Here is a 21,585-nt window from a genome sequence, read left to right as displayed (position 1 = left end):
AGCCCATTTCTGTAAAGAAACCACTGGAATTCAGGAAAAGAGCCACCTAAAAGGAGCAGAGGGAACACTCCTTGGAGCTCTCACAGGGCCTCCACTAGTTCGTTTCCTCCAGTCAGAATGGCGAGTCTTGTTGTGCACAAGGTGTCCAGTGGAACACTCAGAAGGGTATCTATCACCTAAGTGTCCTCGAGTCTGCTCTGGTCCTGCCTCACAGAGCTTACACGAAAACCCGAAAGAATCCAACTGTTTCCAAGTACCTTAACTGCCTCTCAGAACAAATTTTGAGATTATTTCTAGGAACACAAAAATACCCAGTACCCAAAGTAAAACTCATGATCCTGTCATCCAATCAACCTACTGGCCAAGGGAAGGAAGCAGAAAATGAAGAGGAAGAAACAACGCTAAATCTACCCCAGAAATTCTCTGAAGGTTATAGTGTGGCCTCCCCTCCCATTATAAAGCCATTATTAGTTTCTTATTCACACACCAAAGTATTGTTTGACTTATTACAACGAGTCTCCATGGCTACTGTTATTAAGAAAAAAAAAAAACTTTGTGAGCAAAAGAATTATGAAAAAGAGAATACCAAACAAAAAGCGGACAAAAGAAGTTTCTGCAGCGCTTTGAAACTAACCACGTTCTCTTTCCCCCTATTTCCATCCCCACCTGCCTCTGCAGAAGGTCCGCTCCCGTTCTTAACTGAATCTCCTACCTTTCCTTCTCTTCCCAGGCTGTTGAATTGAATACAGAATGGGTGGCTCGTTTTCAGAGAAAATGTAATTTCTTTCCTGGTTTTTAAATCGGCAGACTTTAACGTTTCACGTGTACTTCTCAACACCCCCTCGCTGGCAGGTAGTTCCGCGCCTTTTGTTCTGCCCACTGGCGCACTCCTTGGGGCAACGGCCCGCGGTGGGTGAGGGCTCCCCCTGCCCTGCTCTATTTGCCTGGACCCCACCTGCCCTGTCCTTAAGCAAAACAGAATTGCGACTTGGGCTCCTTTGCCCACATGGCAGACGTGTCCTACACCTTCCTTCACTTTTTCCTCAGGTGAAGCCTTTCTGGCATGGAGTGGGAACAGGCTGCTGATGAAGTGAGGGAAAGTGGAGGGATGTCAGGACAGCACAAATAAAGCAGACCAAGAGAGCGGGACAAGAGGCACAGGGCTGATGACCCGCCAAGAAAGGACCAGCCACTCAGGAGTGAGAGGGAGAAGTGCGAGTAAGGCGGCCAGACACCAGGCGGACGGGGGAGGAGAGCGAGCAGAGGAGACGCGCAGGCCGGACTCCCAGCAGCCAGACCCCGGATCGCAAGAGGGGAGACCTCGGGGAGGGGTCGGTGCGCGCCGGTCCGGAGGGCGCGTGCAGTCCGAGGGCAGACCCCGGGCCTCGCGTGGCCCGCCCCGCAGCCGGCTGTGATGGGCGAGGCGAGCCGAGTGTGCTCGGGCTACTACAGCCTCAACCATAGCTTCGTGGAGCCCTTCCAGTGTCCCCGGCGCGGCGAGGCGGCCGCCCTCCTCTACTGCTGCGGCTTCGCAGACCTCAAGTACTGCTGCAGCGAGCCGGGCAGCTACTTTCCCTACAAGCACAGCTACATGTGGAGCCTCAGGTGGGCAGGGCAGGTGGCTGGCGGGCCGGGGTCCTGGGAGGCGGCGGGAGGTGCTCCAGCTGGAGGGGGAAAGTCGCCCGCGTCCCCACGGCCCGCTCAGGTCAGGTCTCTCCCGAAGGACACGAACTATCGAGGGCGGGCGCCCGCTAGGAGATGCCCAGGGAGCCGGGACTCCTCGGGCAGGGTCGGGCGGTGGCCACTGTGAGTGCGAATTCTCCCGGGACCCCGGGCGAGGCGCGCGGGAGGAGCGCGGGCTCTGCGCCTAGGGCGCACGCACTCAGCCGCCGCTGCTGGCCAGGCTCCGTTCCCGGCCAGCCCATGCTCAGCGGATTGTTCTTCACTCTCTCTAGGGACCAGTCCCAGGCAGGTGACTCAGCTGGCAGAGACAAAATACGCAGATAACTTAAGGAGGTTTTAATTTTCTTTTTTATTTGATTAGGCATTTGGTGCGTTAGAATAGAAGGGGGTTCCTATGAGACCCATTTTAAGGCTTTAGCCAAGGATCTGAGTATTTTAAGCCTCTTTGGAGGTGGAAAGGAATTGACTATTCTTTAAAATATCAGAAAGTTCGTGGGTTGCGTGTGTGTGCACGTGTGCGCGCGCAAGCCAGCCAGCCAGCCAGCAAGTGGGCTTTGTAATGCCCTTTCCAAATGATCTTACACGGACCCCAAACCGAAATGGAGACACAAAGAGACACAGACAGGTACAGTCTGAGGCGTTAGGATTACACTCTGTAGAACCTTTCCAGGACACCCTCTTTCTAAACAGGGTGGCCATTGCTAAAAGTGAAGAGACTTTCTCTGGTGGGGTCTTTCTTGCTTCTTTTTCCTGTGATGGGAATTTTACTTACTCCAACTAGTATTTATGCAGATATTTTTCATTATGAAGTGCTTTCCCTCCCCTTGCACTCCAAAGGTTTGCAAACTTGATTTTTTCCTTTTGCCTAGAGAATGAATGGGGTGTCAGGATTACAGGAAAGAATTTACACCTACCTTCTGTCTTAAATTGTTTCTTTCAAATGAGTGAGGGAGGGATGGGGAGAGAGAGAGAGCTACTAAGAAGAAGAATACAGGGTGGGGCAAAAGTAGGTTTACAGCTCAGGAATGGAGCTAGAAGAGGGGATGCCCTTTTGGAGGCTGCAGAAGCTTCCACTGGAGCTGGGGCAGCTTCTTCACAAAATAATTGATGGCATTTGTGGTGGAATTTATCCTCTTTACCAGGATTATCTGAGTGTTTGGGATTTCACAGAATGGACGCATGTTCTAGAAGATATTACCCAGTTTTTCAAAGCTATGGTTGGTGAGAGCCCAGGGCATGGTGTTGGCCTGTATATCCTCTCACAGACATGTACTGAAATATTTTGTTTCCATTCTGTGTTCCAGTGCCTATTGGTTACCTGGTATTCACAGTATCCAACTTCGTGTCACTGGGTCCTGTGCTAAGCATTTGGAGCTTTTGTAAAAAGTGTGTCCCATTACTGCTGTACATTTACTAACTTCCTTTACAAAACAGAAGTAGAACTGCAAGTATATCTTTACCACAAGTTAGGCAGAGTTCATGTACGTATTTCAATAGTTTTAATAAGTAATCTCAGTCTACCATAGAAAGAAAAGCTGTAGTCAGTAAAAGATCACCCGATGAAGTGATAGCTTAGCAACTGAGTCAGCTGAAGTCATTTAATCAAGAAGCGACCATGAAGTGCTTGAAAAGTCGGCACAATGAATTGAAGCAGGCTCTGTTGGAAGAAACAGTTGATATTTCCTCTGTACAGCTAAGGGTTTCAATAGACAGTTACAGCTTGCACTTTCCAGAGACAAGATTGCTGCATTACAAATGTTACTTTTAAACCTTCATCTAGATGCAAAGGAAAATGATGAAGTCAAACCCTATTTTCTTGAAATGAGTAAAAAAGAGATGTAGAATACAGAAAACTCCTTGGAAGGTGCTAATAAGGTCATCTTGCAATTGAAATAACTGCAAATGAAGAATGCCAAGATTATCAGATTCCACTGCTACATCTGATATGACAGAGTGAATATTTGTGTTCAGAAAAGCTAAGATACACTATTATGCCAAGCTGAGAAGGCAGCAGTGTTGAGATTATAAAGATAAAAATTAATCCACTTCTATAAAGAACAGGAAACTACACGGTTGACAGGAAACACATAAAAAATTAAAGATAAATAGCTATAATAGCAGTTTAGATTTTCATAATCTGTTTCATTTATTAAATATTTGAGAAATCTTTATAGATAGCATTTTACTGAAAACTAAAAATAGGCTCTAAAGTAATATAAACATACAAAGCACAAATAAACTAGAATCTTACTTTAAAAAGTATGCAAACAGCAACGATGTGTATAATGGTTATATATGACTAATTTGTGATTTTAAAAAATAACTTAAAGAATGTGTAAGCTGCATATACAACTCAGGAAATTCCATTCCTTCCTCGTATTTCAAAGGGAATATTAAAATGTAAAATTTCTTAGAGAAAGAAGCTCTTCAGACATGAACGAGAAAAAAAGCTAAGTCTGTGTGAATAATCTTGAGTTTATGAATTCCAGAGACGAAAATCTTGTACTGGAGCATAGGAAAAAATGCAATAGCACGGCTACTTTTGTATTTCTAGGTCTGACTGGGAGAGTGCGTGCTGATGAAAGAATATATGTCATTGCACAGAGTATGTACTAACATCAGATATCAGCTAAGACCCTATATATACCCATGTGGTTATAAACTCTTACCATTGAATTTAACAGTTTTGGATGTTAGCTTTATTGGCATACAGATCATTTTTAATTTCAGCTAAGTTTAAAGATAAACATTCTGAACGAGTAAAAATAAATTTTATTTTATTTTAAAAAGTACGTTTATGGTTGTGAGTAAAAACACCGAGTTTTTTCTGGTATTATTATTTATTAATTATTGTATTATTTTCCATACAAACAACTGTAAACCTACTTGCGCCCCACCCTCCATTGTTCCTCTGAGTCTCCTAGGATGGTCCAGAATTTGGCACACATGCCAAATCTACAGCCAATGACTTTAAATATTATTCCCTGAAGCAGGAAAAATAAATGTTTTATGTATTGCAAGCTTCAAAAAAAATCTCAAAAGGAGTGCCCCTTTCTTTACCAATGAGTTCAACTAACAAAGATGTATTGTGTCAGCGTGGGGAAAAAATCTCAAAAAATAATGACAGCTTATTCTTATTATTTGGAGAAGCAATCTATATGGCACTGGCAGATTACTTGGCTCTCTGGCAAATAATATAGGAACCGAGCTCGGAGTCTTCGGAGGTGTTAATAATGGTAGCAGCGCCTCCAACAGAGACTGGCAACTCTTAAGTCAAACTCAATTGTTTGAATTAAATCCCCCAAGTGCCTGGGATTCTCATATTCCTGACTCACTGCAAAGTGACAAGCAGCAGAGGCTAAAACTCCTCCTAAGATTTATGAGGGCACAAAAGAATGAACAGCGTGCTGGGGTCTTGGTTCAGCACTGACAAAACGGACAGTGCTCTTCAGTTCCTGGGAAATCCAAAAATCTGTACAACGGACGGCATGGGCATCAGCTGGCCATGTTAAACTGGAGATCTTGTTAGTTACTAAGCTCTGAGGACACCCTGGGGAGGTAAAAAATTTAGCTTTAGAAGTAAAAATTTAGAGCTTTATTTCTCTCATATTCTTTTCTCTCTACCCCTAATTTAAAATAGTCCAACTGCAAAAAATGGTCCAGAAGTCACTGATATTTGTAGTCAGCCGCTGCAGCTGCTGGAGAATGGCAGTAAGTAAAGTTGCTGAGTAGGAGAAGCAATCGCTCTGTTAACAGAATGACAGCCTCAGATCGTCTCTCAGGGACGGCCACACAGTGCCGCAACGAAAGAGTGCTTCTTCCTTTTCCGTGTCTGGCCACTCCCATCTTTTCTCCTCTTAGAGGTCCCCAACCTCTGCGGTTTTCCTTTGGTAGCCTTCTCCAGGACCTAGGAAAATCATGTCTATTGCACAGGGTGATGCTTGAGTTAAGTGTTTGTTGAAATGAGTACTTTAGGAGATTCCTAGAGCCCCATCTTTACCTAGAGGTTCGCATGCACAAAGCAGTGTTTCCGTGAAGCGGAACTCCCACACTGAAACAGTTCGTCAAGGTTGGGAAGGACCTCCTTTTAAAACAGAAAGCAACAATGGTATGCTCTGGTTCTGTTTTCCCTTCAAATCAAGTGGACTGGTTTTTTAAATGTGCGCATTAAAAGCCTGCGATATGTATGCTGCATTTAACTAAGCTGACAATTTTACCTTTAAATTGACAAACTTGTGTTTTTACTTTGAAAATTAAAAAAAAAAATAACTGGGTTCTCATTTCAGGAATCTTTCCAGATGTCTGGCCTCCTAGCTGCCTTGTGCAGCGGACAATATTAATGAAGTGGATTATGTTGCCATGTGTCCGTGGGGAGGCCTAACCCTCCCTGATCTATACAGACTACAAAAGTCAGCTTTATGCAAAAAGCAAGAAAGAGGAGTTGCCAAAGCCGGAGGCTGCCCCTTGGGGTACACCAAGTGAGGGCACACTCCAATTTAAATATATACCTATATACTGACTCTAGCCACAGAATCACCCAGTCTTCACTGTGTGCAGGGGTAGGGAACAGAGCTGACATGAATAAACCAAGCACAAGACTCTCTGGAAGCCTGACTCCATACTTGTGGCTCAAGAGGCAACCTCTAAATTGCAGAAGTGCTTTACCTCCTAAAAACAAGGATAGGTTGGATGAGCTCAGCCCCTTACTTTTAATTCTGTTCCCCTGACTCCCGAGGCAGTGCCACACCTGCTCAAACTCTCCCTTCCCTCCCTCTTGGTACACGCCAAACTTGTCGAGGCCCTAACGTCTGGGAAAGAGCAGAAGCCTCCAGGCAAGCCAGGAAGATAACGAAGGGAAAAGATCATTACTTCTCAATGATGATGACTTTTCAATTACAAGAGGACCAATCACCAGTAGATTATTATTTACGTCCATCTATGGAAATTTTACTACAAGCTAAGTACTCTATGAACACTTTTCCTAAGTGTGCACAACACAGTGGGAAAGTCAACAGAAGCATCTGCCCTTCAGCATCTTAAAATCTAATTACAGATATTTACACATCCGCACATACATATGGTTCATGAAAGCACATATATTTGCATTAGTCCTTCAAAATAATTTTTTTCAAGCTCCATGTAAACTATGTTAGTTCTCAAATGATTAGCCTTAAAGACAACTATATCAGAAAGATTATTACAAATTTGGTGCAGAGCAAATAATATCTCAGATACACACTTTACTTTTAGAGGAAAGTACAGGGTTTCTTCTTCAATGCTAGAAGCCATTGGTGGTATGCTCTTTTAGAAAGGAAAAACTCAGATTGAACATGAAATTTATATAAATTTTGTAACTACATCTCTCCTTTAATTAAGTCTTCTTTTTATCTTTTGTTAGCTATGGTTTTGCATATTAGTCAATGATATTTCCCATACATGTCTCAAAAAAAAAAGTTCTGCATTTCTGGTAAACATTTGTTTCACTACTTTTGCAGAGGTAAATATTGTTATATTCAGCTTCCCAATCTTTGCTCCTAGAATATATTACTAACAGAGGCTTGACTGAAATGTTTTTGAACGATCTCTAGAGTGTCCTGTAACATTTTACCTACCATATGAATTCACATGATATTCTATGCTAATATTAACATATACAAGGGGACCCCCCCAAAGTGGAATTTACTTATTAAAATTGTGTATTTATTCTTACATGTTTAAACTTCAGTCCCCTTCAAAGTCCTCTCCATTTGATGCAGTACACCTATGAAGACGTTTTCTCTACTGCTCAAAACAGTTTTTGAACTCATCGATTTTGATGCCTTTTACTGCTTCTGCTGTTTTTTGTTTCACCTCTTCCATGTCAGCAAAACGTTTCCCTTTGAGGACTATTTTCATTCAGGGAGACAAAAAAAAATTCACTTGGGGCAAGATTGGGTGAATAGGGAGGGTGGGGCACAGGGGCCATGCTGTTTTTGGTTATGCGGTTAAAAGCTGCTGAACACTCAGCACAGTGTGGGCAGGTGTGCTCGTACATGACCCATCGTGAAATGAGCAGACACGTTGGAGGAGACTTTAAAAAAATTCTCTGAAGTTGAACGCAGCCTCCCATAACAATGCCAGCTGGCACACTGATACAGATGTGTTCCTAGAACACTCATCTAGTGGGGGAAGCCTGTACTACAAAGGGCCAGCCCTCCAGAAGATAATTCTGGGTTTTGGGGGTGCACCCTTCGTACGTGTATAGAAAAAATATAATAAGACTTTGACAGTAGAAAAATGTGAGCGGTAGATATCAGTCATATACTGTTCATACTAAACTACAAGGATCATGAATAACTGAAGGGAGAAGTAGCAATATGTCAACCTCCTCTTTAGTTCCTATGCAAACCAGAATGTTTTCTGTTTCCTCAGCATTGGGGCCCTGACTGGATTGGGAATTGCTGCCCTCGTTTTACTTGCCTTTGTCATCAGCGTCTGTGTCCTTTGTTATTTATTCCTGTATACAAAGCCTCAAAGATTAGACACTGGCCTGAAACTTCAACACCTAGAGGCTTCATCTACTCAAGAAGGTAATCTGTATCCATTATTTGTAGCCAATTAGCTGTACTGTGTTCGAAAGAATAACCTGTACCTGGGTAACAGATCATAATGTTAATGAATGCCTTTTAAAAATTCAATTCATTATGTGTCTTTGTAAAAATTCACATTAAATTAGGTCTTAATGATGAAATACTTTAGAGAGATTGTGCCCGAGGAAAAATAGCAGCAGGATGCAGATGTTCTTGTGAAAAATAATACATTGAGCCAATAAATCCACTTTAATATATTTATGACTTTCAGTTATAAAGGTTTTATCTTCTTGGAACTTTTAAATTTTGTTGTTGATGGGGCCACAGAAGTCAAATAAATAGAGAAACAAAACACCTGATAATGAATTCTCAGTGTTGTGCTACTCCAGACTGGTCAGTCAATGGTTAGTTAAGCACTTACCTGTGCGCCTATGGTGTACAGAATTCCCAGGAGCCCTATACAGTGATTCAGAGGCATGTAAAGGACACAGTAGAATAGGTAGAAGAGTCTCTGTTCTGGAATAGATTATGAACTAGTTAACATATACTGGTGGGTGCAGCGTGAATATAGAGATGCTATACAAATGCTAATTGTTATCACTAAGAAACTCAGAAAGAACTGTTAATATTTTGTGAGTACAAATTTCTATGAGTGTATTTAAAAAATAGGAATAATGAATTTTATTTTGATATATTTAGAATTTATTTTAATAAACATTTACAATATATATATATTTAGAATAAGACACAAATGCTAACTTCCATTTAAAAAGAAAAATTTTAAAGTTGTTTAAAAGAATCTAGAAAATTCTCCGCTCCTATGCTCTAGCTGAATCCTGAAACTTATATTTATGGAGCACACGCTCTGTGACCTTTCGGATGCGCGCACACTGCTACTGCAGGATTGCATTAGCTCTCGCTTCCTTCTCTGCAGGGAGCTCTCTTGGAGGCTATCCTGAGTCACAGAGCTAGAGGCCAAGATCTCTCAGAGGTCTCTTTCAGAAGCACTTTCCGAAATTTGGAGATTGCATGGCAGAATTGACAGGTCGTTACGGGTTAGATCCTTTCTCCACAGGCAAAATGAGGCAGAGGACTAGTGATTATGAAATAATCACATCCATAAAATCGACTTTTGTCTCAATCGCTTAGATAATTTAAGGGAGCAGTTCTTAAATTTTACCGTGCGTAAGAATCACCTAGGGAGCTTGTTAAAGCTGCAAACTCCAGGTTCTGCCTTTTAAAACAAATAGTTCCTCTTCCTCGACTGCCCTTGCTCCCCTGCTGTCTGCTCTGCAAAGAACAGCCAGAGTGAGCCTGTTAAAACCAAAGTCATGCCCTGTCACTCCTGCTCAAAACTGTCATCACCTCCCACCTCTCTCCATAGATGTGGCATCTTCACTGTGACCTCCAGGGCTTTTCTTGTCTGCTCTCTTCACCTGGATTTCTCCCATCCCCTTACGCACAGCCACACTGGCCTCTTTGCTGTGCCTTGAAACTTCTGTCTCAGGGTTTTTGTACCTGTTGCCACCATTGTCTAGAATGCTTTGCCTTTAGATAGCTGCATGGCCTGCACTTTCATTTTCTGTAAAAGAAATGACCGGAAGTTCTTCCCTGGTCACTCCATCTACATTGTAACTGCCCTTCCACAATTCCTGCTTTACTTTTCTCCTAAGCATTTACCACTATTACACAATATATTTTAGTTATCTATTGTTTAACTTTTCTGTGCTCCAGCTAGAAAGTAAGTTCTAGGAAAGCAGTACTTTTTGTCTTGTTTTCTCACTACTGTATTCCTAGTGCCTCAGAACAGCTGACAAACGTTTGCTGAGTGAATTGAATGGCGTGGCCCTGCACCTCCACTGTCAGCAAACGAATCCAACAACCTTTCTTGAGGGCTTGCTATTGGCAAGGGAGGATTCTAAATGACCACTACCTTCTTGCTGCTTTCAAATGAGGTGATTTTGGCCCTTTGGGTTGGTTTTACCAAATCAGATATAGTGGAGAGCCCAAAACAAAATAAATAATCCAAATGTCACTGGAATAGAAAGAGAAAATGGTTTCTATTTGAAACTGACCCATTTGAAGCAATAAATAAAGGCCATTGGTGTACCTGTTGTTAAAAAACCATGCTTCATTTCACTCCAATGTCCTCCCATCTAGAAATAGATGCCAGGGTTCCAGCTATTGAGAAAACAAGTCTTTATTTAAGAAATGCCTTATGGTTAGGAACATGGTCAAATGTTTGTGCAACAATCAAACAAGCAACCATTTATCAAAGGAAATTTGGTCTCACCAGTTAGCACTCTTTTCTTTGAAAACTTTCTGTTCTTAAGAGGCAAACTCCCTTTACTATAAATTAATTTTTACAATTGAGACTTGTTGGGGGGCTTTAACGCAGCCCCCTGGGTCCGCCTCGGATGAAGAAAAAGACTACCAAGACATGATCTGCTTGGGGAGGAAAGGTGGCTGTTTCTCTCAAGGGAGAAGGGCCCCGAGCCTCTCTCTCCGGGGGCTTTTATTAGGTTCATTCGCATAGGAATACAGATAAAGCTCATCAATCATTGTCAGGCAGTAAGGGTTAAACAATACATGATTTACAGAGAACTCTGAGGGCTTATTCTGAGTTACAGCCAATTAGTTAGAGGGCCATAAAACTTTAGGCGCCAGACTCATCTCAGGTCTGGACCCTTATATTTTAAACTGAGGGTACAAATTAAGTAGGTTTCACAGGAATGTATGTATTTTTCTTAGGCCTGATTCCCCAGGGAATCCGCCCCTCCCAGCACAGGACTGCACCGCCCTCTGTTATTGCTTCAGGCTTAAATCAGGCAAGGGAAGTAAGGCAGCCAAGAGATTAGGAGACTTCTTGCAGACAGAATGAGGACTCAGGCTATTTCAAAGCCGAGGGACGAGGGTCCATCACCCTCTTTTTCCACAGCCCCCCGAGTCCTTCCCTGCGGGCCTCTTCCGTGACCAGAGCCTGTCTTAGGTTGATCCTCCCTTGAGGATTCTTACCCGTCATTGGCTAACTGGCCAAGCTCAGGGCCAAGCAGGGTGAAGTGGGCAGAAGTGGCACTTCTGCCAGGGAGACAAGCTTTGTCTCCTTAGTGGCTTATGGTCCCAACTCTGACTCAGCCTTAACCATGAGGGGTTACAGCCTCTGAAACCAGGCAGGGCAGTTCCCGACATCGACTCTTTTCATTACAGGTAATTTGAAAGTCCTCAAGGGAAACGTGTTTTTGTGCACACCTAAAACTGACTTAGGGCACAGGAGGGTTTGGTTTTTTTTTAATCTCTATAAATGACAGTAAGTTCAAAATAGTCGAATCTTAAACAAATTTGCCAAGATGTGCCCTTCCTGCATCTTTATTCTACTGGGCTTCATTCTTTATAGTGTGTACAGCTTAAAGCTTTACACATTCCAAGTTGATCCCGAAGGAAGCCACTCTCCGGCCGTGACAGCAGGTTCAATCGAGCCCCCTACTGCCCTCCCAGGGCTCACTTTGCACAGAGGTCCTCTTGCTAAGCAACTGACTGGCCTTTAAGTTGTGTATCCCAACCATTTTCTTCCTTTTTAACTTTGATGTTTTGAGTGATGCATGTTTCAAATGCCAACGCTTAAAAGAATATCACGGTCTGTAAGTTGTATTGAGACGTAAAGTTCTGGGCAGAAGGTGGCTATGTGAAGGGCATCTTTCTGAGTAGACGCTCTAGAGGGTGAGGGCTCATTTCAAAAGATGTAGCAGAATTAATGGCTAACAGGGGAGCAGTGAAAGGGGTGAGAGTCTTAGATTCCTGCTTCTCAAATTCTTCCATCGGGGAACCCTTTAAGGGAGATTGAAAAAGCACTTGGCGCCTTCGGAATTTTAAGGGCTAGAATGGAAAGGCCTGCCTTAAGCCTTAGGAGCTTTCAATTATTTCAAGTTGCCCATTTTATTTTTTAAATTTGTGGGAATTTTCAATTCGACTGCACAATGTAATGGCTTCCTTTGCTTTAACGATATCTTCTTTCCATATATGAGCAAAATTGATGCTCCAGAACAACAAAGCATATTCGTGTGACTTTAAATATCCATTGACGCCCTGCAGTTGTGGAGTGGGGTGAAGGATACAGGAGAGGTGTTAGAAGCAGAGTTTTTGATGAAAATTAGAAGGCAGATAATAGCTGAGCTGCCTGGCACACACAAATGATAGTTATATGGGAATAAAGACAACTCCAAGCCTGTATTTGGTGAGTTCTTTTGTACAGGCAGGTGATATAGATGACAAAGGGCAAGCACATCAGTAGTACTACATGGCTGTCTAGGACAAAAACATAAATTATATCTGCAATACTGAGAAAGGAAGCAAACTGAAAATCACAGAATCATTTATTCTGCCTGTGAGCACCATAGGACTCGGACTGGCTCAGAAAGGTCTGATATTTTTCTACTTCTTCGAGGACACCTTCACTCACAAGTTAAAAATGAGAACAAAAACAAAAACTTTCAATTCACTTCCGTTGGGGGAAAATTAGAAAATACAGAGAAACAAACAAACAAATAACATCATTCATGATCCCACCATACAAAACTAATAGATATTAACAAATGGGGAATACCCGTGGATTTTTTTTCTATGCATCTATATACACATGCACGCAACAAAATGTGGGGAATGAGTCTTATAATAACATGCCTTTTTTTCACTGAGCAATATAGATATCTGTGTTTGCCAGTAAAGAGATACCTTTGCCATCATTGTTAATGGTTCCATTTTCTTACCCTGATGGAGTGCTGTGAGTTGTTATTCTCTTATTTTGATATAATTTCACAATTCCAGAAAAAACTATAGAGAAGGTTGTATCCCTCTGCTCAGATTTACTAATTGTTAATATTTTGCATCATTTTCATCATTAACTTTCTCTTGATATATATTTTTTGACCTACTTGAAAATAATTTGAAGATATATTTTTAACTATAAATATTTCAGTATGCATTTCCTAAGAACAAGGATATTCTTCTTACATAATTATGGTATATTTATCAAAGTGAGGATGTGTAACATTGATACAGGAGTATTATCAAATCTGCTCTTATATTCAAAATCTGCCAATATCCTTAATGGCTATTTTTTATTTCAGAGCTAGTCCAGAATTTCACCTTGCAATTAGCTATTATATTGCTTTAGTTTTCTTTAATCTTCAGTCTTTCTTTGTCTTTCATGATCTTGACATTTTTGAAAGGCAAAAGCCGGTTATTTTGTATGTGTCCCTCAATTTAAATTTGCCTGATGTTTTCTCATGATTGGAGAGAGATTATATATCTTAACAAGAACACCACAAAAGTCATATTCTAAGGGCGTCATAACAGGAAGCACATAATATTGGTGTGTTCCATGATTGGTAATGTTAACTTGGATTCTCTGGGTAAGGCTGTATTTGCTGGATTAATCCATTGTAAAGTCACTGTTTGTCCCTTTGTTGGTGGGGAGGTACTTTGAAAATATCCTGTTCCTCCTGAAACTGATAACCCACTCGTTAATGCTTATTTGAATTTTGCCATCAGAATTTCAAAATAATTTCAGGACTATTGTTGTGATAGGTGTAAAATGGTGATTTTCTAACCTAGAAAATCATTCCTTCTACATTTAGGAATGTAGATCATTCCTTCTACATGTATTAGTCGTTATTCAGCTGCAGGAAGAGCTTCCCTTCTTCCCTATTTACCTGTTTACTTATTAAGATCAATATGGACTCAGATTCTTTATCCTAAAAGATTCTATTACTATGATTATTTATTTTGATCCTTGAATTGTTTCAGAATTGACCTGTGGGAGCCACTTTAAACTAGGTCAGGTGTCCTTTTGAAATGTGTCCATTATTTTTAAGCATTTTTTTGCTTTCTGTCACAAGATGTTCCAGGGCTGTGCTGTCCCTGTTCCAGCCCTGGAACCTGCCATTTCTCCAAGAAGCCTGCTTCATTTCAGTTGTGAATCATCTTTAGAAACCAAAGTCTGGGCATACCGTATCTTATTCAATTATTGACTTTGACCTGGCTTCCATTTTTTCCTGTTACACACATAAATTGAACATTAAGTGAAGTTGCGAACCAAAGGATGGGCGCCTACTGAAGGCTCTGGATGCAAGTTGCTAACTGCCCTGCAGAAAAATGCTGTTTCATGGGTATTATTTCAAAAGGTATATATTTTACTAATTTCATTCGGAGACATAATGTCGTGTTTTCTTTTATCTAATTAGAAGTAAGAATAGACACTTTAAAGTTTGTCATTATTTTTTGTGGAGTGTTTTTGCTGGTGTCTTACACAGACTTTTCTATGGCGATATTCTTTTTTCATTGCTTCATAAGAACTTCCCTCACAATAACTAAATTATTTTTCATATATATCGCAAATGTTTTTCATAGCTATTTCCTTTTTAATTTTGTATGTGACAGTTTTTAAGTTTGTTTCACCTTTTGTGATTTCTCTCTTTAGTTTCATACTTAGAAATTTCTCACCTTACTATAAGACATAAAATATTCACCTATTTTTCTTCTAATATATTTATTCATTTGTTTTTAACATTTAAATCTTCGATAAACTTGGAATTTTCACTTTGGTTAAGGTATGAGTTAGAGATTTGCCTTCATCTTTATTTTGCAAATAAGCCAGTTGTCCACATATTTATCGGAAAAGCCATCTTTCTTTTGCCAATTTAAAATATCACCTTTGTCATGAACTAAATTCTTGTATATACAGGCATCTGTTTTTAGATTTTCTGTTCTTTCAAATTCATCAGTCTGTTTATTCTTAAACTAGTAATACACTTTTAAAATCATTGTAGCTGTAGAGTTTAATATCTGATTAGGCAAGACTTTCTCTTCTCTGCCATTATGCTTCTTTTTCAAAGTTTCTTGGCTACTCTTTTAAGGGCATATATCCAAATAAGCTTATGAATGACACTGTCAAAATTTAAAAAACCAAGTGGTAATTTGATGGTTTTTGTACCCCATTTACAGATAACTTTCAGAACTATTTCTCTTAGTGGGTTTAACACATCCAACAAAACTCTGCTTAAAACTCACTATTTAGGCTGCCAAATATTTTGTAATACCATTCTTTGTTTCAGAAAGGCTTTAAGAATTCATTAAGATCTTAGTAGAAGATGGACTAATTTGAACTCAATGGCAGAGAAGGCCACTTGTGTCTGTCTCCTAAAGGGAGCTTTCTACCTAAAATAATGAGCCTGGGATTTCCTATGGTTGTCTTTGTTCCTAAAACGTAGAAAATCAAATTGCTCAGCAGAGCTACTGCTACATTTAGCATTTGTGAGTCCTCCTCAGGGCACAGCATTAGCCGATCCTGGCTGATGTTGGAACCAACAAGCAAAATAGAAGCCCATCTCTTATTGTCAAAATTCATTTAAAGGACTTAAAACATCAGCTGAATTCTTTTGCTAGTTATGTTAATCATCAATGGATGGAAAAAATTAACAATGAAGAAAATGTAAAGAAAAAAAGACCAATTGTGGAATAAAATAGGGTAGGAAAACATTTCCAGTTAAAGCTGCTTTTACTCATTGACAAATGGACAAAGCAAAAGGGCAAGTCTAATATTTGAACTTTCACAATGAATTTTTAACTACTGTTTACAAGAGATACCTCTATATCCTTGATGGGGAGGCAGAGTGTTGAAGAACGAAGAAGTCAATAGTTTTGCTCCTTTTACCATTTATTTCACATCCAGGTCTGGGCATTGTATTAAACTTGAAGGGGGACCATCCTCTTGTAAATAAAAAAAACCTTTTTAGGGTACAAACTTAAGACTGCTTGTTTCCACCAGAAGGTATTATGCAATGAGTGGGGTGTGTAGATTTTCTACTCAGTAATAAGGTGAGTCAGCTGATGAGTAATGAGAAGCAGCTGTATATGGGACTGCAGAGCAGTACACAGATGCCAGGGAACAGGCAGACAATGGCAGAAGAGTTTAATTACCATTCTGCCAGGTGGCCAGGAGATGAAGACTGGCAGAGGTACCCAGCATTTATTTATTTATTTTTTGATATTTTGAAATGGCAGGCAAGAGCAAACAATAAAATACCTAAAAGGAAACATAGGTACTGAATTTAAGGACCTTGGTCTCAGAGAGGTTTTTGTAAACTTGTCCCTAAAGGCAAGGAAAGTAAAAGCAAAAATAAATGAATTGGACTACACCACACTAAAACGTTTCTATACAGCAAAAGGAATTATCAATAAAACAAAGAAGCAATGAACCAATTGGGAGCAGGTATTTGCAAATGGTACATCCATTAAAGGGCTAATATCCAAAATATATAAAGAACTCATACAACTCAACAACAAAACAAACAATCCAATTAAAAAATGGGCAGAAAACCAGAACTGACACTTTTCCCAAGAAGGCATACAGAAGGCCAACAGATATATTTAAAAAATGCTCAACTTTTCTAGCTATAAGGGAAATGCAAATCAAACCCCAATAAAATACACCTCACACTGGTTAGAGTGGCTATTATCAACAAGACAAGAAGGAAAAAAGGAACCCTCATCCACTGTTGGTGGGAATGTAAACTGACTCAACCACTATGGAAAACAGTATGGAGGTTCCTCAAAAAATTAAGAATAGTTACCATATGACCCAGCAATCCCTCTTCTGAATATCTACCCCCAAAATGTGAAAACTATTTGTAAAGATATGTATCCTCCTCTGTTCACTGCAGCATTATTCATGGTGACCAAGACATGAAAACAACCTAGTGCCCTTCAATAGGTGATTGATATGAAGATGTGGTAAATACATACGATGGAATAGTACTCAGCCATAAGAAAGGATGAAATACTGCCCCCCTGGACAACACGCATGGATCTTGAGAGCATCATGCTATGTGAAATAAGTCAGATAGAAAAGGACAAGGACAATATTAGTTCACTCATATGTGGGATATCCAACAGAAAGAAACAAACAAAATAAACTCACAGACACAGACAACAGTATGGTAATTAACAGAGGGGAAGGTGAGTGGGGGAAAGATGAAGGGGGTCAAGTGGGTCAAATATAAGGTGATGAAAGAAGACTAGAGTTTGGGTGGTGAGCACACAATGCAATGTATAGAAGATGTAACATAGAATTGTACACCTGAAACTTACATAATGTTGTTGACCAATGTTACCCCAACAAATTTAATTTTTAAAAAGCAGAGGTCATAAAAGAGTTATAGGATAAAAGGATCCCCGAGGAATGGTTCTGAAAATGAATGCGAACTTTAACTCTTATGAGAAAAAAATAAATTGGCCTAGTTTATGATGAGGATAGGTAAGATTGTTTGATGTGATTTGAATGATGAATTTTATTCATTTGATGAATTGGATTTAAATGTTGGTAAAGGTTAAAGCTTTAATTTAAGTGCCAGTCTGAGAAGTATAGGTTTAAAGGAAGGTTGAGATTTATACATGATGATCAGATCAAAAAGAAAAAAAAAAGAAAATGGGAAACCAGCAGGAAAAAAGCATCTAACGTCAACGCAGGAAAGCAAAGTGATACTGGATCTTTTTTTTTTTTTTTATTGCAATCTGTACTCAGGTAAAGAAGAAGAGGAATTAGATAAGAAAAACCCTTTATGCGGAACAAATTCCTTGGGAGCTCAATGGAATTACAGGTTTCTTAATGTAAATCGAATCCATATGGAAATTTTCTGATGGAAAAGAGGCAGCTGGTTTTATCCCTATTTTGTTGGTTAAGAAATCAGCTTCTATGTATTAAAGCAACATGGACTTTTCCTTCTTTCTCTCTTAAAATCCTTCCAAATGGATGCAGTTAGCTGGACTCTGTTATCCCTACAGCTCCACTCATCACAACTGTTTTTCCACATGTCCAATTACTCTAACTTACCAGAGGGAAATACATCGAAGGCACCTTTGGATTTTATAAGCTGCAGGAAGAGAACATTAGGGGTGTTAACTTGCTAATCAAAGCTCCTGCTTCAAAAATGTCAGTACAATGTTTATAACAAATCTTTTCTTGTTTGTGTACAAATTGGTTGTGTTAGGGGAACTGCCATACCTTGAGGCCAATCTCAGAAATGATCTCTGTACCTGTGCTAGTTAGAAGAATCCAGTCAGTAGCCAAGGAAACAATGAGTCAGGGATAGAGGAAGGGGGCTTCACGAGTCCTCAATGAAGAAAAATCTATAGTATTGACATGTACTTGTGAGCCTTTAAGTCTCAGAGGGCTGTTGTTGCCAGACAAACGCAGAATGGGAACTGGAGCTGTCAGAATGCAGATGACTTAGAGAGCTCCAAATGAAGTTCGAAAATAACTTCCTATTTATCATAAAAAAGGACAAAAACAAAAACTGTACGTGACAAGGTAGACAATAACACCTTGCAAATCTGATTAAAATGTTATGAATTTAAGTATGTAAAAAGCTTAGGGAACACAAAGGGCCTGAGTTACACATTAGTTTTCAGATTTCCAAAAATCCCAGTAAAATATTCTAATCGTAGGCGTTTAAAGAAATGCTTACATAAGATACAAGTGCTGCCCAGATAATATGAAACTTTAATCTTTTATCTTTACCTGCTATGATACTGAAGAGTACAAATACTGCTAAAGAAATGAAAAATAAACTGCAAACATTCTGTTTTTCAAATGTTATAAGAAGAAAATAATGTCAAGGGCCTTCATATAGAATATATCCTGTAATTTAAGTGTTTAAATAGTAGTTAAATTTGAACCAAACATTTTTTAAAGTCTGCTTTGCAAATAACAGTCATCACTGTTAACTGGGGATAAACTTCCCCAGTTCATCAAATTTTCATGCCAGATTCCTCTCCTACATTTATCTTAAACATCTGTTTGGGCAGAGGGCTACTTGCTGGGTTAGAAAACGTTGTGCCTTCAACAAATTAGCTTTTCCAAATCAAACTAAATGACTGAAACATTACAACTGGATGGTCAGAAGTACATTATTTTGCCACCATAAAGTTCTCTACTCTTGTGCACTCTGGACTTATATTTACACCCGAGTGAATGAAATTATGGAATAAAGGTGTTCCTTTTAAAAATTACATCTAAACTGACTATGATGGCAAAGCCTTAAAAGTGTTGCAAATTACTATGATTGGCTTCAGTATAGTTTTGTTTGCTTTATGAATAGGGACAGTCACCCTTTTATTAAGCAACTCAGAAGTCCTGACCTCATCAAATGCATAGTTATCTCCACAGAAGCATGAAGAAAAGCAAGCATAGTAATCAAAACCTTACTTCTGTTACTGAACATCTCCCTTATTGGACTTCCAGGAGGAAATACTCAAAAACAACTTTTGAAATGATTTAATTCTCACTTATTCACATAGTGTTTTCAGGACATCATATTTTTAATATTGCTATAAAATTTATTTTTTAAGCAAAAATGATAAAAATTCAAATTTTATGTCATCTTTTCACGTAATTATTTCATTTTGTGTATTTGCAGGTAGCTCAAATAGGAAAATCAAAGCCCCCAATTCAAACGCAGCATCAAATTCAATAAATGAAACAACCTGTGAAGCTGATGATATAATTCAAGAAAAAACAATGGATACAACACAAATTAACACGGTGTATTAAAAATCTTGTGTTGTAAAAGCTCACTGGAGAGATGGAAAGACAAAAATTAAGAGTGCATTTCAAATACAGCTCATAATAATTTTCAAAAATTTGCCACTCACAAAGCAAAACATAGCAGCATTTTTGATCATTCAATCCTTTTATTAAAAACACACTAAAGTTTTGATAGATTTTCATGTGCATAAGTTTACTTTTATTTGCTAATTAAAAGGTTTGCATATTACACAAAATTATGCTAATACTTCAGGCTAAATTAAAGAATTTATCAATAACACAGACAAGCAAACCTATCTCAATGAGGTACAATGAGAAATGTATGTCACATTACCAGAATTTCACCTTTTTTGTACTTAGAGGCAGTTATTTTTATAAGAAATCAGAAATCAGCAGCAAAAAGAAAGTAAAGAAACCCACAAATACATGGAGCTTAAACAACACACACTGAAAAATGACTGGGTTAAAGAATACAGGAAAGGTGAGATCAAAATATATGAGAAGGCAAATGAGAATGATAATACGCCATGTCGAAACTTCTGGGATGCAGCAAAAGCAGTAACAAAAGGGAAATTTACATCATTACAGGCCTATCTCAAGAAATAAGCAAAATCCCGAGTAAACAACCTAACATTACATCTTAAAGAACTTGAAAACAAAGAACAAAGCAATCCAAAGTCAGCAGAAATAATAAAAACTAGAGCAGAATTGAATGAAATAGAGAACAAAAAGACTATTCAAAAAATTAATACAACAAAGAGCTGGTTCTTTGTAAAGATTAATAAAATTGACAAACCCCTGACTAGACTCACTGAGAAAGAGAAAAGACTCCTCCTATAAATAAAATCAGAAATGAAAGAGAAGTTACCACAGACATCAGAAACGTACAAAGGAACCTACAAGAATACTATGAAAGACTATATGTCACCAAATTCCATAACCAAGAAGAAATGGATAAGTTCCTAGGAACTTATAAACTTCCTAGACTGAATCATGAAGAACTGGGAAATCTAAATAGGCCAATCAACAGTAAAGAAATCAACAATAAACCATCAAAAACCTTCCCCAAAATAAAAGTTCAGGACCAGATGGCTTCCCTAGTGAATTCTACCAAACATTCCAAGAAGACCTGATGCTTATCCTCCTCAAATTCTTCACCAAAAAATTGAAGAAGAGGTAATACTTCCTAACACATTTTATGAGGCCAACATAACCCGATGCCAAAGCCTGGCAAGGACAGCACACAAAAAAGAAAACTACAGACCAACATCTCTGAGGAATACGGAAGCAAAACTCCGAAACACAACACTAGCAAATCAAAGACAACAATACATTAAAAAAATAACACATCACATCGAGTAGGGTTCATTCCAGGATGAACAAGGATGGTTCACATGTGCAATTCAATCAATGTGATACATCACTTTAAAAAATGAAGGATAAAAATCATATGACCTTATCGATAGATGCAGAAAAAGAATGTGATAAGTTACTAAGCAATGACATTCATTTAGAATTAAAACACTCAACAAAATAGTTATACAAGGAAAATACCTCTACATAATGAAGGCCATATATGACAAACCTCTAGCTAATATCGTACTTAGTGGTGAAAAACTGAAAGCTTTTCCTCTAAAATCAGGAACAAGACAAGGATGCCCACTCTCACCACTCTTATTCAACATAGTTCTGGAAGTCCTGGCCAGAATAATCAGGCAAGGGAAAAAATAAAAG

At 39.2% G+C, this 21,585-nt stretch overlaps 1 protein-coding gene and 1 pseudogene across 1 annotated transcript; both read left to right on the top strand.

The window, feature by feature from the left end:
* The first annotated feature begins 1,414 nt into the window (after window positions 1–1,414).
* Window positions 1,415–19,857, top strand: SHISAL2B (shisa like 2B). Its single transcript, XM_024578629.1, has 3 exons — window positions 1,415–1,605; window positions 8,095–8,252; window positions 19,724–19,857. Exons 1-3 carry the CDS (start codon window positions 1,415–1,417, stop codon window positions 19,855–19,857), a joined length of 483 nt encoding a protein of 160 aa, XP_024434397.1.
* Window positions 2,709–3,579, top strand: LOC112321168 (COMM domain-containing protein 8-like; annotated as a pseudogene).
* Window positions 19,858–21,585: the final 1,728 nt, after the last annotated feature.

Source organism: Desmodus rotundus, chromosome 1, assembly GCF_022682495.2.
Source record: "Desmodus rotundus isolate HL8 chromosome 1, HLdesRot8A.1, whole genome shotgun sequence".
Classification (NCBI taxonomy): Eukaryota; Metazoa; Chordata; class Mammalia; order Chiroptera; family Phyllostomidae; genus Desmodus; species Desmodus rotundus.
The sequence above is the reverse complement of the archived record's forward strand: the minus strand, read 5'-3'. Positions and strand labels throughout refer to the sequence as shown.

What these genes read in the sequence shown, in the direction of transcription:
- SHISAL2B (XM_024578629.1), top strand. Translation starts at nt 1,415, where the DNA reads ATGGGCGAGGCGAGCCGAGTGTGCTCGGGCTACTACAGCCTCAACCAT. An exon ending in AGCTACATGTGGAGCCTCAG is followed by an intron (nt 1,606 to 8,094) that starts GTGGGCAGGGCA and finishes CTGTTTCCTCAG; the next exon opens with CATTGGGGCCCTGACTGGAT. An exon ending in GGCTTCATCTACTCAAGAAG is followed by an intron (nt 8,253 to 19,723) that starts GTAATCTGTATC and finishes GTGTATTTGCAG; the next exon opens with GTAGCTCAAATAGGAAAATC.